We start from the raw sequence: 22,433 nt of genomic DNA, 5'->3' as shown, positions 1-22,433 counted from the left end.
TTGGAAAGGGGGAACCGATTACAAGGATCTATATGTGACCTCCTCCCTGGGGGATGGACAACAGAAAAGTGGGTGAAGGGAGACATTGGACAGGGCAAGATATGACAAAATAATAATTTATAAATTATCAAGGGTTCATGAGGGAGGGGGGAGCGGGAAGGGAGGGTAAAAATGAGGATCTGATGCCAGGGGCTTAGGTGGAGAGCAAATGTTTTGAGAATGATGAGGGCAATGCATGTACAGATGTGCTTTACCCAATGGATGTATGTATGGGTTGTGATAAGAGCTGTATGAGCCCCTAATAAAATGATTTAAAAAAAGAGGAGTGTAACTCCGCGCTCACGCTACGGCCCGATGCAGCTGAAAGGACATTTCCTCGGGGGTGTGGCCTCATTCCCAGATGCATGATGCATGGGTGCTCCTTGCTGGATCGGGAGCTGCCACAGGCTCATCACTGTCTCATGTTTGGACTTGAGCGGAGGGTCCACCGCTTGCCCGCTGCCTCTGGGAGCCATCAACAGCTTGCCGGGTCACCTGCCAAGCTTGACTCATTGGACTCTGTAGCCCCAAGCCTGACCTGCTGACCTGGGATTCACCCGCCAGTCTGTGGTCATCTTGCTTCCTGATTCATCAGTGTCTGCAGCTACGCAAGTCACGAGAATTCTCCATCTGGCCCCCAGACTGGACTGGACTGACCTTACCCACCTCTACAACTGTGTGAGCTGGTTGTTTTTTTTTTTTTATATAAATTCCTCTCTCTCTTTCATAGACATAGAGATAGAGATTGTGTGTGTGTGTGTGTGTGTGTGTGTGTGATCACTGCTTTTGCTTCTCTAGAGAACCCAGCTCAACAGATTAAGTGAACAGTCACAGGCACACAGTTCTTCCTGGCTCACCGGCCTCGGCGCATCCTTAGCTCTGTGATCCCCTGGTCCGACACCCTAGGTGTCTGAAGCCAGAGGGACCTCCACGCACAGTCCACCTGCAGACCCAAGGTCAAATGGGGAGGGGCAGAGGGGAGTGGAAGGCTGCCATCTCCTCCTGGGCCTCCCACCATCTTCCTGGCCCTTCACAGGGAGCGCCCACTTTCCTGTGCCGACTCCAGGCAGGAGGCCCCGGCTTCCCGCCACCATCTGGGCACAAGAGCTGCAAAGAGGGCAGAAAGGTTTGCTACAAAATGGGCAGAGCAAGCAACAAAGAAGAAGGGAAGAGGTCCCCGGAATCCATAGACACTGGTTTCTGTACACACACACACACACACACCCGAACTCAGCCTGAGAAATACCTAAAACCCAAACAAGTTTGTCAGCATCAGGCAATGCCAATCGTGAGCAAGTTCGCGAATGTACCTTTCTCTCCCTGTTTTTGTTGTTGTTGTTGTTGCTGCTGTTGTTAATGTATTTGGTGCTAGCAAGTTGGAAGATAAAGTAAATAGTGACTACCGGAGGTGGATCTCTCAGAAAAGGCACCAGGGCACAGTGCGGGCTCAGCCCTCCTGGCCGAGGTCCTGTCCCAGACCGAGCGAGGCAAGCCCACCGCCATGCGGTCGATTGGAGGCAGGGTTTCTCAGCCTGCGACTCCACAGAAGCAGGTCACCTCATCGCTCTCCCAGGGGGCTGAACCTCCTACCTTGCTGCTGTGGGTGTATCAGATGGCGTGCACGGCTGCTAACCGAACGTCAATCGTTCAAAACCACCACCCTCTCCACGGAACAAAGATGAGCCTTTCTGCTCCCATGAAGACGCCCAGTCTCAGAAAGCCACAGGCGGGCCCCGTTCTCCTGGCAGGGGGCAGCGCTTCCCTGCGAGGGGCACGCATGTGGGGCCATGACGTCAGCATCCACCCAGCAGCCTGACCCTGGATGCTGACCTTCTCGTGACCCTCTTCGCCTTTCCCACTGAAGCCTTCTGCTTCCGAGCCCTGGTCCAGAGGTCCAAAGGCTGCTGGGGCAGGAAGAGCCCTCACCCACATGCTGGGGCATGTACAGCAAACCCACCCACCCAACGGACATTTTTATACAGAAAATGAAAACAATAACGACTTCTCGCCCTGAAAAAGAAGGAAGAAAGAAAGAAGCCCACAGGGGCAGTTCTACGCATCCCAGGGAGCACTGTGGGGGTCCCGGTGCGTCCGCATGAACGTGAGGGCAGGGAGTCCGAGCTCCCCCAATTGGCAGCTCAACACTTACCTGACAATACCACCAACAGAGAAAACCTCAGTGCCACGGAGTCAGCTCTGCTCCTGGCGACCCTCGGGGACCCCCGGGGGGTTCTGTGCCTGTGACTTGACAGGAGTAGTAAGCCTCCTCTTTCTCCCAAGAAGCAGCTGGTGGTTTTGAACTGCTGATCTTGCTGTTAGCTGCCCAACTCGGAACCCACTATGCAATGTGGTTTGGGGAGGAACTATGTAAATAAGGTGTTTGTGGTCCGCCAAGGGGATTGGACAGTTTGCTGATAATGCAAAGAGGGTGGGGTCATGCAAATAAGGTATCTGGAACCCTATTGAGAGGATTGGTCCATTTTGCCACCCTGCTAGGCAAAACAAAGCACCTCACTACCACTGACAAGAACGAGGTGTGGAGTGTGTCCTTTGTACTTTGTGGTCTCTGTGTGAACGTCCCATGCCTGGGAGAGGGACAGGGACAGGAGAGAGAGCTGTGGTAGCATAGATGGAGCAGCAGAAACATGAGGGTGGCAGGACCAGGAGATCAGTGTGAGACACAGGGTGGACTTCCCAATCCACAGAGCAGGGAGGTCAGGTTGGGCCATTGGGCAGGAGGCCTGCTGCCAGAGGGCAGTGCTTCCAGGCGCTTGGCAGAGTTAGCTTGCCATGCCACAAACCCAGAGAGTTGAGCGCCTGAGGGCTGAGGCTTACTGGTGGAGAGGTGTGCCCCTCGACTCTTATTGGTGGTGCTAAAGAGCTTTGCAACACCTGCCTGAGCATGGTGGGGGCTGAGGGGCCAAGAGGCCCAAGGCCAGAGAGTGGCATGCCTTCAGCCACGACTGAGCAGAACCTCTCCTGATTGAAAAACTGTACCCGAGTCATTTCTGATCCTGAATCCTTCCCAGGAAACTCCATCAGTAGGAGGACGGTCTGTGAATTCCATGTGGCCATTACAACAAACTGATCCGCCCAGCAGATAAGTAGGATGCAGGGGGAGAGGTTGGGAATGGTAAAAAGATCGGAAAGAGCAGGCACATCTGACCTCTGCCTCACAGGAGCCAGCTTGAGGCTGATTCTGCCCCTCATGAAGCTGAACAAGGAGAGCCGACACCCCCATGCCACCGTGTTTACAAATGGTCGAGCCATCGATTGGATGCGAAAGGACACAATACCATTTTCATGGGTGTGTTTGCTCTCCATTTCAACCTAAGGCAACAGTCCTCCCCGACTCAGCCAGAATCAACAGGTGCTCAGAAGCTCCTGTCTCCATTGAGTCCTTGCAGCACGAGGCAGGTGTCAACCATTCTGCCTTCCAGGTAAGGACACGGAGGTTCTGGCTCTTCACCGACTCCCCGGGGAAGCACCAACCACAGGACAGACCTGAGCCTTGGTCTTTTCCACTACTCTGCACTGCCTCCCTGTGTGGACGGCCCTCTCTCCATCCCTGGACAAAGTCACAGGGTGGGTGGGGCCGTCGCTGAACGGAGGCAGTTAGGAACCGAGCTGCTGCTGCTGCTGCTGCTTCTGCTCCAGGCAGTCTCCAGGGCTCAGCACCGCTCCGCCTCCCTCCCCGGGTGCATTGTCCACTCCCCTGAAGGCCTTTGTCCTTGGCGAAGGCCTCCCGACCTTCCATTCCCATCCCATCCCGGTAGCACCCCAGACCCCCACTTCCTAAATCTCAGCCAGAACCTTATTCTACAAGGACACCCTGTCAACCTTGAAAGGCGAGGTACCCCAGGGCAAGGAAACCGAAAAGCCTGTCCTTGCCAGCACAAGAAGGCAGCGCCACCTAATGGTCTCAGAGCCAAGCGTCCCGGGCGGTGACATTTCCCACAATCAATATCTCATTATGAACCATCATCACAACCTGATGTTTACTTTGGGAGAAACGGTTGGCAATGACGGATGCTCACGCGCTTCCCAGTGCGATTCAGGGCACTGTGATCCTAAATGCCACAGTGACAATTAAACAGTGTCCTGCCCATGAGCAAACAGGAGGGAGTGGGGTCGGATTGAGTGTCTGTTTCATCTCGACTGCTCACCAAAAACAAAGCACCCGCCGAAGCCACTGACCTTTCATGAACTGCTGGAAGGAAAATGCTTGATAAATAATAAATAGACCACTACTGGAGGCTGCTTAGAACCACCTTTTAATTAAAAGAACTGAGCAACCAGGAGGTCAGGTGACTAACATTGCAGCTGGAGTCCAGGAAAAGCATCCATCAAGGGTAAAACTCCATCCCAGAAGCATTATTTCTTGTCAGTAGCACTCAATGGAAGCACCCTCTGTCGTCTGTCAGGGCAGCGCCGGGTGGGTGGTGGCAACAGTGGCATTTTGTAGCTGACCTAATGCTTACGTCCCTGCCTCCCTGGCCCTCCCTTGGCAGCCCTCTCGCTTCTGTGTGGCAGAAAGGAGTCGTTAGAAGCTGCCCCAGGGCCCGGCTCATCCATTCAGATGCCTGCTCACCCCACGGAGCGATGCCCAGCAGTGACTGGGAAACCATTTCCTGGCTTTTCCCCAGGAGGGCAGGTGCCCTTCCTCTGCCAACCAAGGTGGCCGCAACCAAGCTGCTTACTGAACGGACTCACTTGCCCAGACCCCCCGACTTCACTCAGCACCCTGCGGGGCTCCAGCCTCCCTCACCGGCCCGAGTCTCCCCTCTACTTTTTGGCTGTTCAGGGACAGATCTCAGGTACGTGGGAGCCCAGGAACAAAGTCATGGCTCGAGCCCCTGACACGACACACCTGTTCTTGTTCCAAGCTCCGCAGTCCCCCAGCTGAGGCCATGCCAGCTCGCTTCACTACCAGCACCTTATCGCGTCCCATGTCCTAGCCCCACCCACCCACCCAGCCACCTGTGGGTCCATGTAACCGCCAGCCCAGGGCCCTGTCAGAATGGATGCAGTGGGAAAACCAGCTTGTCACACTTGGATGGCTTATCATCGCACTTGAACAACTCCGTTAACAAAGAAAGCAAAACTGCTGAACATTAGTTAAGTGACAAGCCATCATTTATTTAGAAATTTTTAGAAAATCAGGAGGCCTCTGGGGGCACAGACTATACCACTTTTATGTATTAACAGAGAACTTGACAGTTTTCAACGTTCTATAAGGTTACAAAGAGGCTTGAGCTTGCCGTCTAAGACAGGCAGGCGGGGACTGGGTGGACCCAACCAGAAGGACAAGGAGAACTCTCTCATGCCGGTGCAAACAGAGCCGCTAAAACAAGCTCCCTGGTGAGCCAGTAGATGTGGGACTCACTTCCTGGCCCCCAAGCCCTTCGAAGGTGAGCAGCGACCCAGCCCCGCCCCACACCCGGGTCTCTCTACTCCCCTAGAACAGACCCCAAGGCTTGCCTCTGCACTATGGACGTCCTCTCCCACACAGATGAGTCCCTGTCTCTGCTCCGTCAATGTTGCACCTTGAGAAACAAAGTCTTCGGAGAACACCAGTCCCTCATTCCCAGCTTGGGGTCTTGTTCAGGTGGGCCATTCTAGAACCACCTCCGCTGTAGTCTGAGAAGGCTCCTCTTCCCGCCCTCCCTGCCTGCCCCCTCAACCCCGTTCTCCGCAGCAGGTTCAAGTTCATCCTCCTTAGACCTGACACTGCTTCCCTCAAACATCCCATCTCCAGCTCAATTCCCTTGTATCCTTCTCAAGGCTACTTCAGTCTGACCCCTCCTCGTCACTCAAACTTTCTCCGTAACTCCTCAAAACAGAAGATGCCCCTGCCACATGGAGGGTGCTTCAAGTTCACACACAAATGCAATGGAGCACGGCCTTTTTGAAGGCCCTTCATCTAGGAGCAGGCTTTGCCTCCATCCCACTGATCCTCACAATGCGGACCACAGGCAACAGTGCCGACTTCCCAGGCTGATAACGGTCCCACCGGCCAAAACCCGAACGGGAACCCAGACCTTGCGGCTTGTCTTGCGCAAACGTCACTGTCACTGGACGCAGGCCTTCCCCTCTCCTGCTCGGCAAACCCTCACGGAGGGTGTTCATTAGGTAGCTGGAGAGGGGGCTGTTCCTCTCCATGCCTAGGGGCCCCCTACAGGAGGCTGGAAGCCAATGCAGCCCCCTGAGCCAGTACACCTGGGTGGGCCCCAATCTAGGCCAGGTGGGCTTAATTCAGCCAATGAGGTGGACCAGGACCGTGGACCAAGCCTCCCAGAGGAAGGCCCTAAAAAGCCAGAACCTGGAGCTCACCACTCTTTTCCCTACTCCTCTGCCTTCCTCTTGGCTGTGCTGCGGTCTCTCTCTCTCTCAGGTCCCCACGGGTGTAAGATGTTCGGTAAAACCTGAAATTTCTTCTATCCTTTATAAGCCCCCACTTGGATCACAAACCAGGCTTTGGCGTGAATTTCTTTCTCGTGTGAAGCCAAGAATCGAGGTGGGCGTGCATCTGGGGAGAGGCCATCAAAGGGGCTTTGACACCCGACTTAAATATTAGGAAAGCTTCTAAGCAGGCAACTCACTGGAAAGGACAGTGAGGGTGTGATTCCTAAAGGCCATGGTGGTGGCAGCAGACATGCTGCAGGACCACCCACCCTATACCCCTATACACACACCCACTCCCTATACACACACCCATCCTGATTCCCCTTAAACCTAAGGAGACCACATTTAAAGTGGGACACCATTGACGGGGGTGGGAGGTTCATCATCTAAAGCAGCTGCATTCTCTTGGCAATAAGTTACCTGGAGCATTCAGTCGTTAACTGGATGTAATGAATGGTTCGTTCATTCGTTCAACAACTATTTCCTGAGCAGGCTACTGTGTGTGGGCCTATGTTAGAGTGTCTCCAGCACAATCGACCCAGGAGTTGGTTGGGCCCTTCATCATCATTGATGTAGCAGCCCTCATTCTTGCTACAAGTCAGCTTGGCCTCTCGAGTTGAAGGTCAACGTTTCTATGGGCAGAGTACCAAAATGATCTGCAGACACAAACAGTTGGCCTAGAAACCAGACGGCGTGTGAAAGGCAATGCCTGATGGGCCCAAAGAGAAAAGAAACACACCGAGAATCAGGTGCAGCCGGCCCGCGCTAGCATAGACCCAGCACGCCCACTCAGAACGAGTGCCACTCCAACGTGACTTCTAAGTTTCTCATGTTATTTACAGTGTCAAAGTAAATTTACTTTGTAAGCAGCTGGAGGATTCTTTATTTAACAGCATCCTAACATAAAAGTTCACATAGCTGCTTTTATGACAACCCAGAAACGGGAACTCAGAGAAGGCAAACACAATGCCTTAGAGAGTAAGAAACATTTACACAGTTCAGCTGTTAAAAATAGCTCAGCATTCATGTAGTGACTGCGGGGTGGACACGGCTGCGGTGTCGAGCCGGTGCACACGTCCCTCAGGGAGGTGAGAGACCTTTCATCTGTTCTTCAGGTGCCTCCGAGCGCTGTTTCTGGGGAACCTGCTCAGCCGGGTCTTCTTCCAATATGGTTTGGAGTTTGAGGCCTGCGAGGTCAGGTTTCCAGGAACCTCGGCCGCCTCCCTGTTGCTTAAAAGAACAGATAAAAGCGTGTCACAGGAGCATTCCCGTTTCCACCCAATTAGCTGGCTGAAGCCATTCGACTATGCACGTTCTGTCAGTGAGTAAACATTTTATATTTACTATCTCAGGTCAAATCCTACTGCGAGACATCAGAAACAGGATCATGCCTCTACAGAGAACCACTCGTTCAAAGGCCATAAAGATGCTCACCAGTTCCACGTCACACTGCTTACCACAAACTCCAATGCGCCCCGTGGGATCGGAGCCAGAGTCTGAGAAGCAAGCCAAGCCTGCCTTGAGCCTCTGGCAGAAAGGCAACTAGCTGCAGTCACCATTCAACACTCACATGCCTCGCTTCCCCGACTCGTCTTAAAATGACACCCTCGGCCAATAAAGCCTTCCCCGTCTCCACAAATAACTTCTCCTCGTCTGTCTCTCCGCGGTCCTGCAGCTCGGTGTACTTCTCCACAAACCTGGAATTCCAAGGGGCACCTCTTAGTCGTGGCTACTAGGGTGGTCCAGCGGCACTGTCCCTTCCACCCCACAAGGTCCCCGACAAGTCCGCCTGGATGGTGGCTGTGTGCCACCAGTCAACCAGGAGAAGTGGATTTCTACGAGACACCTTTGTTGAGGACGATGAAGTTCTTTACATTTAAAAACGAAATAAATAAAAGCAGCCTGGGACTTGAAAATTTGCTTACCTTTGACAAGTAGATTTGAAGTTTTGATCGAACAGATCAAAAGGTTTTTGACCAGATCCATAGGCTGAATAAAATTTCCTAGAAAATACAAACATAATTATTAGCCTCCAGTTACAGATCATGGCCAAGAACTATGTACAAGAAGTCACTGGTGCTGAGGTTTTAAGTGTGAGCTACATTTCCGAAGCCTGGCAGTTTTTCTTCTAAAAAGTAAGGCATGCACATGCTAAATACATCGAAGGGCACAAAAGCGTGTCCAGGTGAAAGGCAAGACTGCCTGCCACCGCCTGGCACCTCTGTATCCCAACCCCATTTCCCTCCGGAAAAGCACCCACTAGTGCCCCCTTTCTGTGCATCCATCCCCAAGTTTCTAGTGCTGCACACCCAGAGGCATTTCTCGATTGCTGTCCCGTTACAGGTCTCAACCTGAAAGATGGTGTGCTGCACTGCTGCATCCCTCTCCACTTACCATTTCTTAAAGAGTCTCTGAAACCCCAGCAAAGACACAATCCCCAGCCCTTCCCTACTCTAGGCAGCGCTGCAACAAATATCCTGTCCATCCTTTCATGTTCAACTATGCAAAGTAGCCTTGGGACTAAATTCCCAAAAGTGGCTTTTTGGCTCCAAAGGTGTGGACCTTTGTAACTGCCACTCTGCTTTCCAGCTGACCTCCGTGCCTCCCACCCCCACCCCTACCCCAGCCCCACCCCATCGACTCGCACCAACACGGACTTCCCAACCTTTTTGAGCATTGCCAATTTGATAGATGCTGTTTTAATTATAGCTTATTATGGAAGAAGTTGCATATATTTCCCTATTCATGGGGGAGGGGGGCGCTTCAAAATGTCCATGGAAAAATAGAATTGAAACACAATGACATTTCCCAGGAACTTTTTTGGAGCCCCTCATAGAAGCAAATTGAGTTTTCTGTTCTGGGAACACCTGAATGCTCATGTCTTCTTTCATTTGCCTACTTGTAATTTGCCTACTGGTTTCCAGCATACTGTGAGGCAGTGTGAACTGAGAACTGGTCCTCTGGCGCACGCTGTCATTCCCGCCCCAGCTTGTTGGCAGAAGAGCAGCTTCAAGCTTGTCTTTCGTGGCTTCTGGGTTTTATGTCATGCTTGGAAAGGCCTTTCTCTGATGATTTTTCAAATCCTGGCACTGACTTCCTCTGGCACTACCAACGATTTCACTTTTCTACATTTGGATTTTGATCCATCTAGCATCTATTTTGGTCGAAGTTCCTAAAAATATGTATTTTTAAATCCTCCAAAAAATAAGTAAACATGGGGCAGGGAGGGAATAAAGGGGAACTGATATGATCAAGAAGAAAGAAAATGTTTTGAAAATTATGATGGCAGAAATTATAAAATTATGCTTGATCTAACTGAATTACGGATTGTTACAATATCTGTAAGAGATTCCAATAAAATGATAAATAAAATAAACAAGGCCACAGAGATTTAAGTTCTAAGAACTACACAAATACAAGGCGTTATTATTTGGGTACTGACAGTACCAATGGGGAGCCTGGTGGCATAATGGTTAAGCACTCCGCTGCTAACAAAGAGGTCAGCAGTTCAAACCCAGAGCCACCTCATGGGGAAAGGAATTGGCAGTTGGCTCCCAGATCACAGGCTTGGCAATCCTGGAGGGCAGCTGGCTTGTCATATAGGTCACTAGGTGTCAAAACCAACCTCAGGGAATATGCAGTGTTACATTTAACAGGAAAGAGGCACCAGTGAAGTATCTCACTCTTCAACAACCTGTCACCCAGGTCTCCTGTCATCCACATAGAAGCACCAAATGGCTGTAATGCAGAAGTGAAGGTCAAGCAAACTGACCAAAGGCATGCAAGGGAGCGGAGCAGAGGGTGGCGAAAAACTATTTAATGCCCCAAAGATCTCAAGCCCTACCTGAGCACTTCCATGTAGAGCAAAACATACTTATCTTCTCCTACCACAAAAAAAAAGCCCTGAATAAAATATATCCCTCAAGTAAAAGGTATCTGGATCTCAGGGCAGCATCGGGCTGCTAACTCCAAGGTCAGAAGTTCAAACCCACCAGCTGTTCCACAGGGAAAAGATACGGCTGTCTTCTCCCGTAAAGACTCACAGCTTCGGAAACCTCTATATAGGGTTGGTATGAGTCAAAATCTACTCAAAGGCAGTCAGTTTGGCTTTTGGCTTTGTTTGGACCTTAATGGAGAATGTAATGGCTTTATAAAACCCACTTGCATGCACCAAGGTACAGTGGCAAGAACAAGGAGGGATGCTTGAGGGAACTGCACCCAGTTTGTTTTCCCGTCAAAAGATACATGACTGCACAACTTAAAGCTACATATACACATGCCCACTTGGGCGGTAAAGACCTTTACTAAATGACTGAATTTTCTCAAATAACACCCTTTGAACACACCCAGGTCTCCCTGGTGTTGAAAGAAGAAAAAGATTAGATGCTGGTTTCCCTTCTAGCTATGTAGGATCCTTTCTCCTTTCCTTGCCACTCAAACTTCTGCACTGCGTGGTTGGTAATAAAATAGGAAATAAAAGCAAGATAGCATACACTATAAAAATGTTTAAAAAGCAAGGGCTCCCTGCCCCTCAATTCCCATGGGTGCTAATTTCTACACCCACGATGCTGAAGTGGCATCAAGGAAGCCAAGCAATCTCTTCCCTGGCCATGTTCCCTTCTCCACGGTGGAGCAGACGGTCCAGCCCAGTGGTTCTCAGCCTTCCTAATGCCTCGGTCCTTTCATACAGCTCCTCATGTTGTGGTGACACCCCCCCCAACCATAAAATTATTTTCGTTGCTACTTTATCACTGTAATTTTGCTACTGTTAGGAATCGTCATGTAAATATCTGCCATGCAGGATGTATTTTCATGGTTACAAATTGAATATTATTAAAGCATCATGATGAATCACAAAAACAATATGTAATTATATATTGTGGAATATTTATTTCTATTAACAAATAAATGAAATTTTGTCTTGGAGCATGGTGTAGCATGGTTAACAGTCTTGTATGTGGGCATATCTGCCTGGAGATGGTTGGAGTGGTATCTCGGTTCCTAAGACCATTGGAAAAATGTGTTTTTCTGTGTGAAAGGGTGTTCAACCGCCAAAGGGGTCGCGACCCACAGGTTGAGAACCGCTGGTCTAGCTGGCTGAAGCATGAGTTGGATGTCACTCCCTGACTCACCACCCTCCTGTGCAACCACTGGAAGTTAGTGACTGTCCCTGAGCCGTCTGGAACCTTAACTATCTCCCCTGAAGGGTTATTCTAAGTGGGAAACGTTTGTAAAGAGCTCTGCACAGTATCAGGCACGAGCGGATGGCACACAAATGTCCAGCGTCTCTGCCAGTTGCTGGGCTCGATTCCTCTTCTCAGAACTTGCGTTTCTGCCATCCCGGGGTGAGAACGACGTAGTAGGGGGAGAACCACGTCGGGGTCTTGTCGCTCCAAAAAAGCAAGAGTTTGAAGAGATGAATGAGTTTTTTAAAAGTGCAAGCCTTGCATACGACCCATTTCCACGGGGCAAGCCCGACTCAACCCTTTAAGCTACCCTTTAAGCTACCGCAGTGCTACCCAAACCTTTCCTTTCCAAGTTCACTGCCTCTGTGCACCTGGGCGGCGCCTCCACTCACACTCGAATGAGGTCCTCGCGGTAGAAGATGTCCTGGATGTCGGCTTTGGCTTTGCCATACCGCAATCGGACCTTCCGGAAGACGGGCTCCCTCGCCGGGGGGAAGGCCTCATAGACGTCAAACCAGAGGGGCTTCTTCTTCAACACCCCCGCCCGAAGAAGGTCTCGAGTCCTTGAGGAAGGGGAAAGGGCAAAGGTCAGTTCCTTGCGCCTGGGACGCGGGCGGCCAGCGAGCCCTCACGTGGAGCCGCAGCGGGGGCGGGGGCGCGGGCGCGTGCCCGGCTCCAAGCCGAGCGAGCTGGGCTCCTCCCGCCGGGCCCACCGGCCTCTCCTCCCTGCTGCTCGGAAGCTTCCACTCCGGAGGTGGTGGCAAGACCTCCAAGGGGCGATGTCTCCGGAGAGGGCGCGCGCCCAGGGTCTGCCCCGGCTCCCACACTTGCACCCCGGCGAAGGCCGCACCTGCTCAGGCCCACTCGAGGAGGAGCGTGACCCCGCGTCGCAGCCCCAGCACTCACCGCGAGAAAATGCTGCCCACCGTTTCCAGCCGGCTCCCCGACATGGCCGGCGCCTCGGACGCCCGGCGACCAGCCGCCGCCGGAACCGGAAGCGACTGGAGAAAGGCGCGTAAGCGGCTCGCCGAGCCCGGGATCGCTACGCTTTCTCCTCAGCCCCGGGCGCGGAAAAGAGCCGAGCCAGGCAGAAGCAAAGGATGGGCCGAACAGTCGTGCTCCTCGGCTTCTGCCAGGCTCAGACAGGAGCACTTGATAGCCGAGCCGGAGAGGGCTCGAGCTGGAGGCGCGCAGGAGTAATAGATACCTGATCTCGGGGGAAGGATTAATTACGATGGCTGTCCCCACCACCACCACCCCCACACCCCCTTTCTGGCCTTAATGAACCAATCCCTCACGGAAAGCTGGCGCGGTGCGAGGGACAGCAATTGAGGGAGAGCGGGGTGCAGCCTGAGCGAACCGACAGGCCATAAAGTGAAGGGCGTCAACTGTAGGTCCGAGCCAGCCTAATCTTGGTCACAATTCCTGGGCCTACCCCGAAGGAAACTGAGGCTCTGAGGGGGGTAGTCACTTGCCCAGGGTCGCACTAGCCCCTAGCCTTCTCCCTTCTCCCGCGGCCTAGCGCCCTCATCCCCCACGCGCGCACCCAACCATTTCGCTGGGGGTCCGCCTAGCAGCTAGGCGCTGGGAGGTGTCCCTGGCTCCTCCCGGGAATTTGACGTCTCGGAGAAGGAAATTCCAACGTCTGCGGAAAGGAACCTCTCAGGAATGGTTTACCTGGGGACGGAGTGACGACCTTGGACTGGGCCATCGCAAGCACAGGCCGAGGGGACGTGTGCGCGGGGGCCTTCCTGTGGAGCTCTTCCAAGTGACCACATCGTCGTCCCCGCTGGGCAGTGGCTGGAAAGGAGGCTTCCAAGCCTCTGCCTTCCAGTTGCAGTTCGACCTGCTGCCCAGAATTTGTGTTCCCACCGCAGGTACACTGAGGACCCGGGCACATTTTAACCAGAGCCCCGGGCGAGTCAGGTATACATGCGTAAGAATCACTCGTTCAAATCATGCTTTGCACATCACACGAAGGACCCCTGAAGACGCCGTGGACTAGGGGGTGGGCTGCTAACCAGAAAGGGCTACCTGCCCACCGCTTTCGTGCTACCTACAGACCCACAGCCTGGGGACCCCATTCCACCCAGCGCCACAGTACAGCGTTGATGAGAGGTGGAATTGGCCTGATGGGCAGGGGATGGATCTGCTACAGGGAAAGCTATGTAGCTGTTCAAGCAATTGATAGACCAAACATTGGACAGCTAACCTCAAGGTAACCTCAAGGTCGCAGGTTCAAACCCACCCACCAGGTTAAAGGATGACAAAACTGTCTGCTCCCTACAAATTGACAGAACCTCAGAATCCCTAGATGGGTTAGCTGTGAGGTGGAATCGACTCCACTTTAGAGGAGTTTGGGGCGGGTCCTAGATCATTGCCCTAGGTTTCTGGTTAAGTGAAAAGGAAGGTTGTGGAGAAACACCTCTGGTAAGATGCTGTTAAAAGAAGGCGAGAGAACACATGTGTTTGTGTTTGTACGAGGGCAATTTGTGCACGGACACAGGTGGGGGCATGGGGGAGCGCGGGTGAAACGGCAGCGGGGGAAGGAGACCCCCCCCTTTACGTATCCTTACCCTGCGAGTTTGTGTTTGCAGTTGAACTTCTGCATCCACTCACATGAGCCGCACAACACATCCCGGGAGCTCACTGCTTGTCACTAGCGACAGCGCCTCACGCCCCGCCTCCTCTGCCCCAGGTGCCCAGGTGCGGGGCAGGAGGCCGCGCCCGCAAGCAGGGCAGTGGCGGCCGGCCGGCTGGCCTTCTCTCGCAGACTCCACACAGCTATTCTTAGTCTCTCTACCGCACAGGTCGCCAGGGCGCCAGAGGTTCAGTAACTCGTGCGGCTGGTAACATCCAGCCCGCTGGTGCCCCTCCAGGGTCCGGCAATGCAGACTAGGCTGTTCCAGCGCCAGAGCCCCGAGGGTGCGGGGCGTCGGGCCACGCGGGCCTCCAGCACCCACCCTGTGGTTCTCGCCGCGGATGGAGGCGGCTCCACCTGGCCTCACACGTTTCCCATTCTGCCAGTCAGCCACACTGCTATTGTCCACTGCAGACTGGCCCAGGAGGACTCATTCCAGGTGCCATGCTCTGGCAGCCTGAAAAGGCATTGTTTAGACCCAACATGGTTGGGATTGCCAACCTTCAGTAAAACCCGCAGTTCAAGCCCAGCGCCGAAGACTCAGGCCTTCGATGAGGAGGAATTGCAATTCTTTGCTTGGGAATTCCAGCCCTGCAATTCCCAAATCATCCCAGGCAAGCCCCTTCCTCTGAGGAGTCTTGGGGGGTGGGGGGCGGAGGAAGAGCGGGACTCGCTGGGAATCCTCAATTTGCAGCAGGAATTGCACACCCAGCAGCCTGCGCTCTGAACCCTGGAGGAAGCAGTAGGGCGGTGGGGCCAGGCAGGTCCTGGCCATCTTGCAGGCAAGGAGACTGAGCTCCACGGCCTCTCCTCTGCCTTGTTGGGCCCACTGCAGCCCATTGTCTACGTGCTCCGGTCTGGTCCGGCATCCTGGGCGAGCACAGTGATTTCTCCAGCCTCTCTGTCCTCTTTTGTGGAGATGGGAGTGGCAGTGTCCCTGAGCTTGTGTCTGACAGCTCTGGAGCTGCTGTAGCCTCACCACATGCCCTTGGGACTGCCACCTGGCACGAAGCATTTTTTGCAACAGTTTGTAGATGGCCTTATTTATCTATTTAGATCCAGTCCTGCTGCAGGCATGAAGCACCTTCCTGAGTCTGCATTGGGCCCTGGGTGACAGCCGTCAGTTGGACAGTGGTCTAGTTGAAGAACTTCCAGCGGCCCATCCAGAGAAGCACAGCCCCTCTCGGCCCTCCTTCGCCCTGACTGTGCCCCAGAGTCCCATCTCTGGGGGCTGTACCCTCCTGTCCCCTTACACTCAGTTTTGTGTTGGGTTCCAGTTGGTACCACCAATGAGCAACATTGGCAGGAACCGGAAGGAAGGGAGAGGGGAGTGTGGCTGGTGTTTATTCCCCTGGCTCCCCCCTTTGCCCCAAACTGTCCAGGAGCCTAAAGTCATAGCTGCTGCCCAGCAGCCCCCACTCCCTCCCTCTCCCCTTCAGGCCTAGAGGGTTAGCCAACTAGGGTCCCATTACTAGGCATGACCAGTCTCATGATGTCAAGGCCATCCAGGGCACCCCTGCACTTTGCCCTTGGGCAAAGCATGAATGGGGGGTTACCCAACAAACAGAGGAAGGGCATCCCGAGGAAGTGAAAGGCCCGGGCCATTGACGGCATCCGTGATGCTGCTGCTCACGGTACAGAGCTGGATGGGGAACAGAGCACCGCTGCTTTTAAACAGGAGGAACACGTGTGTGTGTGTGTGTGTGTGTGTGTGTGTGTGTACACGCCCTAAGCATTGGGCTGCTAGCTGTACAGCTGGCTGCTCAATCCTGTCAATCCTGTCGGGATGGACTCAGTGCCTGTAGGTGTGGTTTGGGTGTGGGACACAGTTACATACACAGTACAAGCATAGTTGGCCTTCTGCATGTGAGGAGGAAGAGGGTGAAGACCAGGAGGAAGGTGGTGAGAAGTCAGGAAGAGGGAGAAGTGCCCCCCCCCCTCCCTGCTCCCTCTCTCAGGCCCTCGCCGGCCCACGTTGCCTCTTCCTCTCAAGGTTGGGTTCAGAAGGCAATGGGTGGGGCAGGGGAAGTCAGTGATTCAAACCCACCAGTCGTTTCCTGGGAGACACAGGAGGCCATCTATCTGTTCCATAAAGACTTACAGCCTCAGCAACTCATGAGGCCGCTGAGTCGGAATTGACTGAGTGGCTTGGTTTTTTGGTTTTACGATGTACTCAGCATTTTCACAGTGGCTCGCTCATTCGCTTCTTCAGAACCAATCTGCTCTTTCTGGTCAGCACCAGGCCGCGGGTTGGTGAGATATAAAGGAGTAGCTGTGGCCTTGCCCCTAAGCCAGACACTAAGCCAGACACTAAGCCGTGGCACTGTGGTTCACCTCTTGGCTGTTCACCCAAAGGTTGGCAGTTCAAACTTTCTCTCTGGGAGAGTGAAACCTTTAGGGCAGTTCCGCTCTGAATCACAGTTGACTGGATAGCAATGGGGCTGGTTGGTTGGCACTAATCTAGTTCAGGGAGAGATCCTACCCCTCAAGGCGGTCTCCTTTTAAGGAAGGAAGCAGGAGCAAGCCAGGCCGGAGCACTGGAGAGCTGAAGCCCCGTCCCATGCTCTCACCCCAATGCAGCAACTGCCGGCCTTTCATCCCAGGCTCACTCGGATTCACCTGGGCCAGAGGGAGAGGCCTCTGGGAGAGCTGGCGCTGGTGACTGTTGCCTTTTGCATTTCTAATGCCCACCTGACCCAGGAGGGCTGGGCTGGGCCTGACACTCACGGGGCACTTCAGCAAGCTTCCAGGTGATGCCATCGCCCCCATCTGTAGAGAAGTGACCATCTCCTCCAGGTTTGCCCCCGAAAGGTCCAGAAGCTGAGATAGCGCTCAGTCTCATAAGCCAGGCCAGGCCAGTCACCTTGCCCCCAGACCCCACTTGGAAGAGCCAGGACAGAGCAAGGCAGATTTGTACTTGGTGCTGGGCTTCACAGCTCTTCCCCACCCCCACCCTGCCCCCCTGCCAAGGCCCTGGAATAGTGCCCCTGGCCTGACACAGGGCTGCCAGACTCCTTCCTCTCTGGCAATGAGGCCCAGCACCAGACCTCTGCCCCCAGGCTTTCACTATAAAGCTACTGGCCCTTTTAAAGGGGGGGAGGGGGAGGATGAAAATGTACCTTTTTTGTTTGCAAAATATTTGACCCTGTGCCTGTCTTGTGCTTGGCCTCTCCGCTGCCAGCAATGTGGTACTTCTGAAAGATGGCCACCAGGTGACAGTAGCGCCACACAGCCCATTTCAGACCGTCATCAGCCTGGCCACCCCTAGAAATTTCCAACTCTTCCTCCAGCTGGCTCTGCCAGCTAATCCAAAAGAAATGTATCTGTGCTGTGATAATGGGCGAAATGAGTTCATGAGCTTCCTCTGGGCAGCATATTTGCCTTTTAATGGAAATGCTAAGAGATTGTTTAAAAGTCCAAGGAAGAAGGCTAATGCGGCATTGCAGGCACCACGTGGACGGTGTGGGTCAAGGTAGAGCTGTTTCTGAGCAGGCAGACCTCCGAGGGAGCCACAGATTACACCTCATCAATCTGCATCCTACATCTTTCGCCTGGCCTTCCCCCAACGTCTAGCTTAGTGGTGAGACCCTAAGCTGAACCCAGGCAGCTGAGCTCTAGAGCAGGGTGTGTGTAACATGATGTTGGGGCAAGGCCAGGGGGTGGGTCTAGCTAGGATCAATTCATTAAGAAGCCCTGGTGGCACCGTGGTTACACTTTGGGCTGCTAATTAACCCTCGCAGTTGCATGGTCAGCCGTTTGAAACCACACACTGCTCTGAGGGAGAAAGAGGAGGCTGTCTACTTCCATAAAGCGTTACAGTCTCGGAAACTCACAGGAGCCGTTCTACCCTGTCCTGTGGGGCCGCTGTGAGTCAGCATTGGCAGGGAATCAGATGGCGGGAGAATCTCACTTGCTGATAATATGTTGAGTAAGAAGCCCTGGGAGCACTGTCAGGGAAATGCTGAACTGCTAACCACAGGGTTGGTGGTTCAAACTCACCCGCAGCTCCAAGGGAGAAGAATGATTCTGAGTGACATTAACAGTGTTAGAAACTTTATACAAGGCCACGTGAGTGGGGGCAAGAGAAAGACAGGCTTTCTGCTCCCGTAAAGAGTGACCGTCTGGGAAATGCGGGCCCATAGGTCACCCGGTGGCGGTGAGCAGTAGGGGAACGGGCTCCATGGGAGAGGGTTGGGTTTGGTTTCTGTCCGCTGCAGCTTCCCCATCTGTGGAATGAGGGCAATAGTCCCGCTTTCACTTAACTCAAGGGTTCTCAACCTTTCACAGGGTCGCCTGATTCATCACAGTAGCCAAATGACAGTGATGAAGTAGCAGTGTTATGTTGGGGGTCCTCACCACATGAGGAATGGTATGAAAGGGTCGTGGCATGAGGAAGGTGGAGAACCGCTGCCATAACTGGAGTGAGGAGTCTGCACAATCACGTTGCTAGGATGCTGGACAGGTCTGGGCGTGGGGAGCTTCCAGACCCAAAACAGACTAGGCAAAAAGGCCTGGCAATCTACTTCCCAACTCGGGTGGGTACCTACTGCCAAGACGCAGCCAATGAAGATGCAACGATGGAGCACGACGGAGCGCTGCCTCATCCACACTTGGTCATGAGGGTGGAGCAAGACTGGGCGGCGTTTCATTCCTGGGTCACCGTGAGTTGGGCCAGATCACCAGCAGCTGGCTGCAGCAACACTAAGTGATCAGCTGCTGTCACCCTCAGCACCTCCCACCCTGCCTTCCTCTTGTCTGTCTGTGTGCCACCCATTGTGTGTGACGAGACCACAGAGAGTGTTAGAATGCCAGCCTGGTGACCACCAGCCCGGTCCTTCAGGACACAGCACTCTCCAGGTCCCTGGCCTCCTGTCAAGTCTGGGACACCACAGCGGATGGGGGGGAAGGGGCGCTGGCCGGACCAGCAGGTTTGCAGGAGAGACATCTGCAAGAGGTGTGTCACCATACGGATATCGTGAACCCCGAACTTGCAGGTGAGCAGGATGTGTGAGGGTACGTGCGACCCAGTCTGTCCCCTTCCAGGCCCCAGACACACTGTGCGTCACACAGCGGGGCTTTATCGTCACATGCTCCTGGACTCTCTAACGCTTTGGTTACCGTCATGTTCAGGCTCATCCACACCATGAGCAGAATGCGATCTAATTCTCCAACCACGTATGTTGGATATTGCAATCGCCTGGGAGGCTTTTAAAATCGGATTCCCTGGCCAAGTTCCAAACCACTTACATGCGAATTTCTGGGAGTGGGCCCCGAACATCAAATGAATCCCAAACCAGTGAATGCTGGCGTAGGTGCTTCAGAATTCCTGCATGTGCAAGTCGCTCACGTGGGGAGCTTGCTCAACGTGGCACTTATAGGGTAAGCATTGGGCTGTCAGTTCAACCCCACCATCTGCTCCTGGGGAGAAAGATGAGGCTGTCAGCTCCCATTAAAATGTAGTCACGGAACCCCGAAGGAGCAGTTCTAGATGGGTTTAGTGTGAACTGGGAGGGAGTCCGAGCAGCATAGTGGGTTATGAGCTGGGCGGTTTAAACTCACCAGCAACACCCTAGGAGAACGAGAGGCTGTGTGCTCCTGTCAACACTGCAGTCTCAGGAGCCCACGGGAAGTTCTGCTCTGCCCTCCAGGGTCGATGAGTTGGAACTGACTCAAGGGCAGTGGGCTGTGGTGACCACAGGTGGTAGTCGGGCTGGAGTAGAGCGTGCTGAAACAGGTTCTCCTAAGAGGTGGGTGCTGTTGGTCCACAGACTGCACTTGGGTGTCCAGGTTGCAGAGCAGTGATGCTCCACCCTGAACAAGCATCAGTCACCTGGGAGGCCTGGTAAACATCTCCACCCCCACCCCCACCCCACCCCACCAGTCAGGTTTAGAAGATCTGCCACGGGGCCAGACCATGTGCATTTCCAACATGATCCCGGGTGATGAGGACACTCCTGTCATAGCCCAAGGGAAGGACATCGAGGGGGAATAAAAGGTTTGGGAGCCCAGCAGTGTCCTGCCTTAACTCCGCCATCATAAGCCAGTCCTACCGCCTCCCTGAACTGTCACATCACTGTGTGTCAGGTTGCCATCATGGAAAAAGTAAATTGAGCTCATATGAAACACCCAGCACTGCCCGTGGCAGGAACCTTGGACATGATTACGAATCTGAAATTTGTGGGGTGGGGTTGCTGTGCGTTATAGAAGCAACTGAAGCCAGGCACTCAGCCCCATAGATAAGTGTTGATCAATTGGCCTGAAGTGAGCTCCTCCTCTCTTTCTAGCTACTTGGATCTTTGTATTGGCGCCGTGGTTAGGTCATCGGTTTGAACCCACGAAGGATTTGGTTCTCTGCTACCATTTTGGAAGCCCCAGCCCCCGTGGGGCAGTTCCGCTCCATCTCGCAGGGCCTCTGTCAGTCAGAATCGGCTTCCCGGTGGGCAGTGGGTTTTGGTTAGACTTGGGCCCCACTCCTAGGGTCCTGAGGAGCCCGAGGGCATAGTGGTCAGGCATTGGGCTTCGATCCACAAGCTCGGTGTGAAACCACCAGTTGTTCCTCGGGGCTTTCTACTCCCCTAGACAGTTACAGCCTCGGAAGCTCACAGGCACAGTTCTCCTCTGTCCTATAGGGACACTGAGTCAGCATGGGCTTCACAGCAATGAGTTTGGTTCTTGTTTGTGTTGGTCCTTGGGTTTCTAACTCAGGTCTGATGTGGGGCTGTTAATTTACATTTCGAATCAAGTCCCAGATGATGTAGGTGGTGGACTCCAGGGACAGTGTTATAGGTAGGATTATTGTGCCAACCTGGCCAATGTGGGATTAATAAGGTCGCAGTTTACTTGAAGGGCAAAGAGATAAATGGCTTGGCGAGCCTCACCGTTCTGTCTCTTGCTCTGTGATGATCAGACCAGTGTGTGGCTGCCTTAGCTAGTTCTCTGCCTCAACTGTGAGCTACACTACCTGTGGGACACCCAACCTGTGGACTTTGTCGCTATAGTTTGAGGTGCCTTCGAGACCTTCACCACACTGCTGGTGTATAGATCACTTGAGCTGGGGACTGTCGGAGCCTGTCATCTGGCTGACTGTTGGTGACCCGCCCTGCTGTTTGCTATCTGTGGCTGGACTGCCTGTATTGCTCTGCAGAAGACTCGGCTGTCTGCTTCCTTGACTTAGACCCAGCAGCCCTCGTGTGTTTAAGAACTGCCAATATATTAACTGTCTCAAGGTAGTGAGTCTCAGGGAAGTGAGTTGAACTGAGTACTGCTCTGTGGACTAATGAGCGGTTTATTTCTTCCTGTTGTATCTATCTATCTACAATCACAAGTGTCCTGGTTTTGTTAACACAGATGACACTGGGCTACTGTTGAGCACTGAGGGACCGGGCAGAGCTGCCCCTTGGGGCTCTCAGGGTTGTCATCTTTACTGCAGCATGTCCAGCCGGGCCTCTCTCTCCAGCAAACCTTCTCACTCCCTGCCATCCAGTCCAGGCCGACCCTTCGCTATCTATAGGGCAGGGGAAAACAGCCCGTCGGGTTCCTAGACTCTTTATGAGAAGGAGCCATGTCGTGTAGTGGTTACGGGCTGGGCTGCAATGCGCATGGTCGGGAGTTTGAAACCACCACCGGCTCTGCGGAAGAAAGACTGGGCTTTCTCCTCCCGTAAACAGTCAGTCTCCGAAACGCACAGGGGTCGCTGTGAGTCAGCATTGACTCGATAGCAGGAAGAGTTAACCCCCTGCGGGAGTGGACGGCCTCCTCTTTCTCCAACAGAAAGGACTTTAGGACCCACCGTAAGGACTGTCCCCCTCCTGCCAGGGAGGTCCCGGTGGAGGGCAGGCCGTGAAGCTGGGGGTCCCTGGTCACACTGTTAGCCGTGAGTTTTGTGTTCATTTCGGGTGGGGACTGGCTCCGCAGCTTCGGCAGCAAGGCGGCTTCCCCGGCGGTGCATGCCCTGCCTCCCGGCTCCTTCTGCAGAATGAACCACACCAGCAGGGCGAGGGTCACCTCTGGAGTAACCCCGGGAAAAGGCCAGGCCCTTTGGGCCTTAGCTGCTCAGTGGGTTACCAGGGGTGAGCTAGGCGGGAGGCCTGTGACTCCAGGGGGAGAGCTGCGAGGGAGGCTGCCGAAGTCCAGCCCACGTGGCTAGCCAGCCACATCAGAGC

The 22,433-nt window shown here is 53.8% G+C and overlaps 1 protein-coding gene across 1 annotated transcript; it reads right to left on the bottom strand.

The window, feature by feature from the left end:
- Nucleotides 1-7,307: 7,307 nt before the first annotated feature.
- MRPS23 (mitochondrial ribosomal protein S23) lies at nt 7,308-12,622 on the bottom strand. Its single transcript, XM_004707026.2, has 5 exons — nt 12,537-12,622; nt 12,023-12,193; nt 8,370-8,447; nt 8,015-8,141; nt 7,308-7,674 (listed from the first exon to the last, which is right to left on the bottom strand). The coding sequence occupies exons 1-5, from the start codon at nt 12,578-12,580 to the stop codon at nt 7,525-7,527; spliced, it is 570 nt and encodes a 189-aa protein (XP_004707083.1). The 5' UTR covers nt 12,581-12,622; the 3' UTR covers nt 7,308-7,524.
- Nucleotides 12,623-22,433: the final 9,811 nt, after the last annotated feature.

Source organism: Echinops telfairi, unplaced genomic scaffold, assembly GCF_000313985.2.
Source record: "Echinops telfairi isolate 266 unplaced genomic scaffold, ASM31398v2 ScPeMD7_7458;HRSCAF=8496, whole genome shotgun sequence".
Lineage (NCBI taxonomy): Eukaryota > Metazoa > Chordata > Mammalia > Afrosoricida > Tenrecidae > Echinops > Echinops telfairi.
The sequence above is the reverse complement of the archived record's forward strand: the minus strand, read 5'-3'. Positions and strand labels throughout refer to the sequence as shown.

Excerpts from the sequence above, each read along its gene's own strand:
- MRPS23 (XM_004707026.2), bottom strand. The coding sequence starts at position 12,580 with ATGTCGGGGAGCCGGCTGGAAACGGTGGGCAGCATTTTCTCGCG. Across the intron at positions 8,448-12,022 it reads CGCGAGGACCTCATTCGAGT|GAAATTTTATTCAGCCTATG; the intron begins GTGAGTGGAGGC and ends TGTATTTTCTAG. Across the intron at positions 7,675-8,014 it reads GAGTCGGGGAAGCGAGGCAT|CAACAGGGAGGCGGCCGAGG; the intron begins GTGAGTGTTGAA and ends TGTTCTTTTAAG.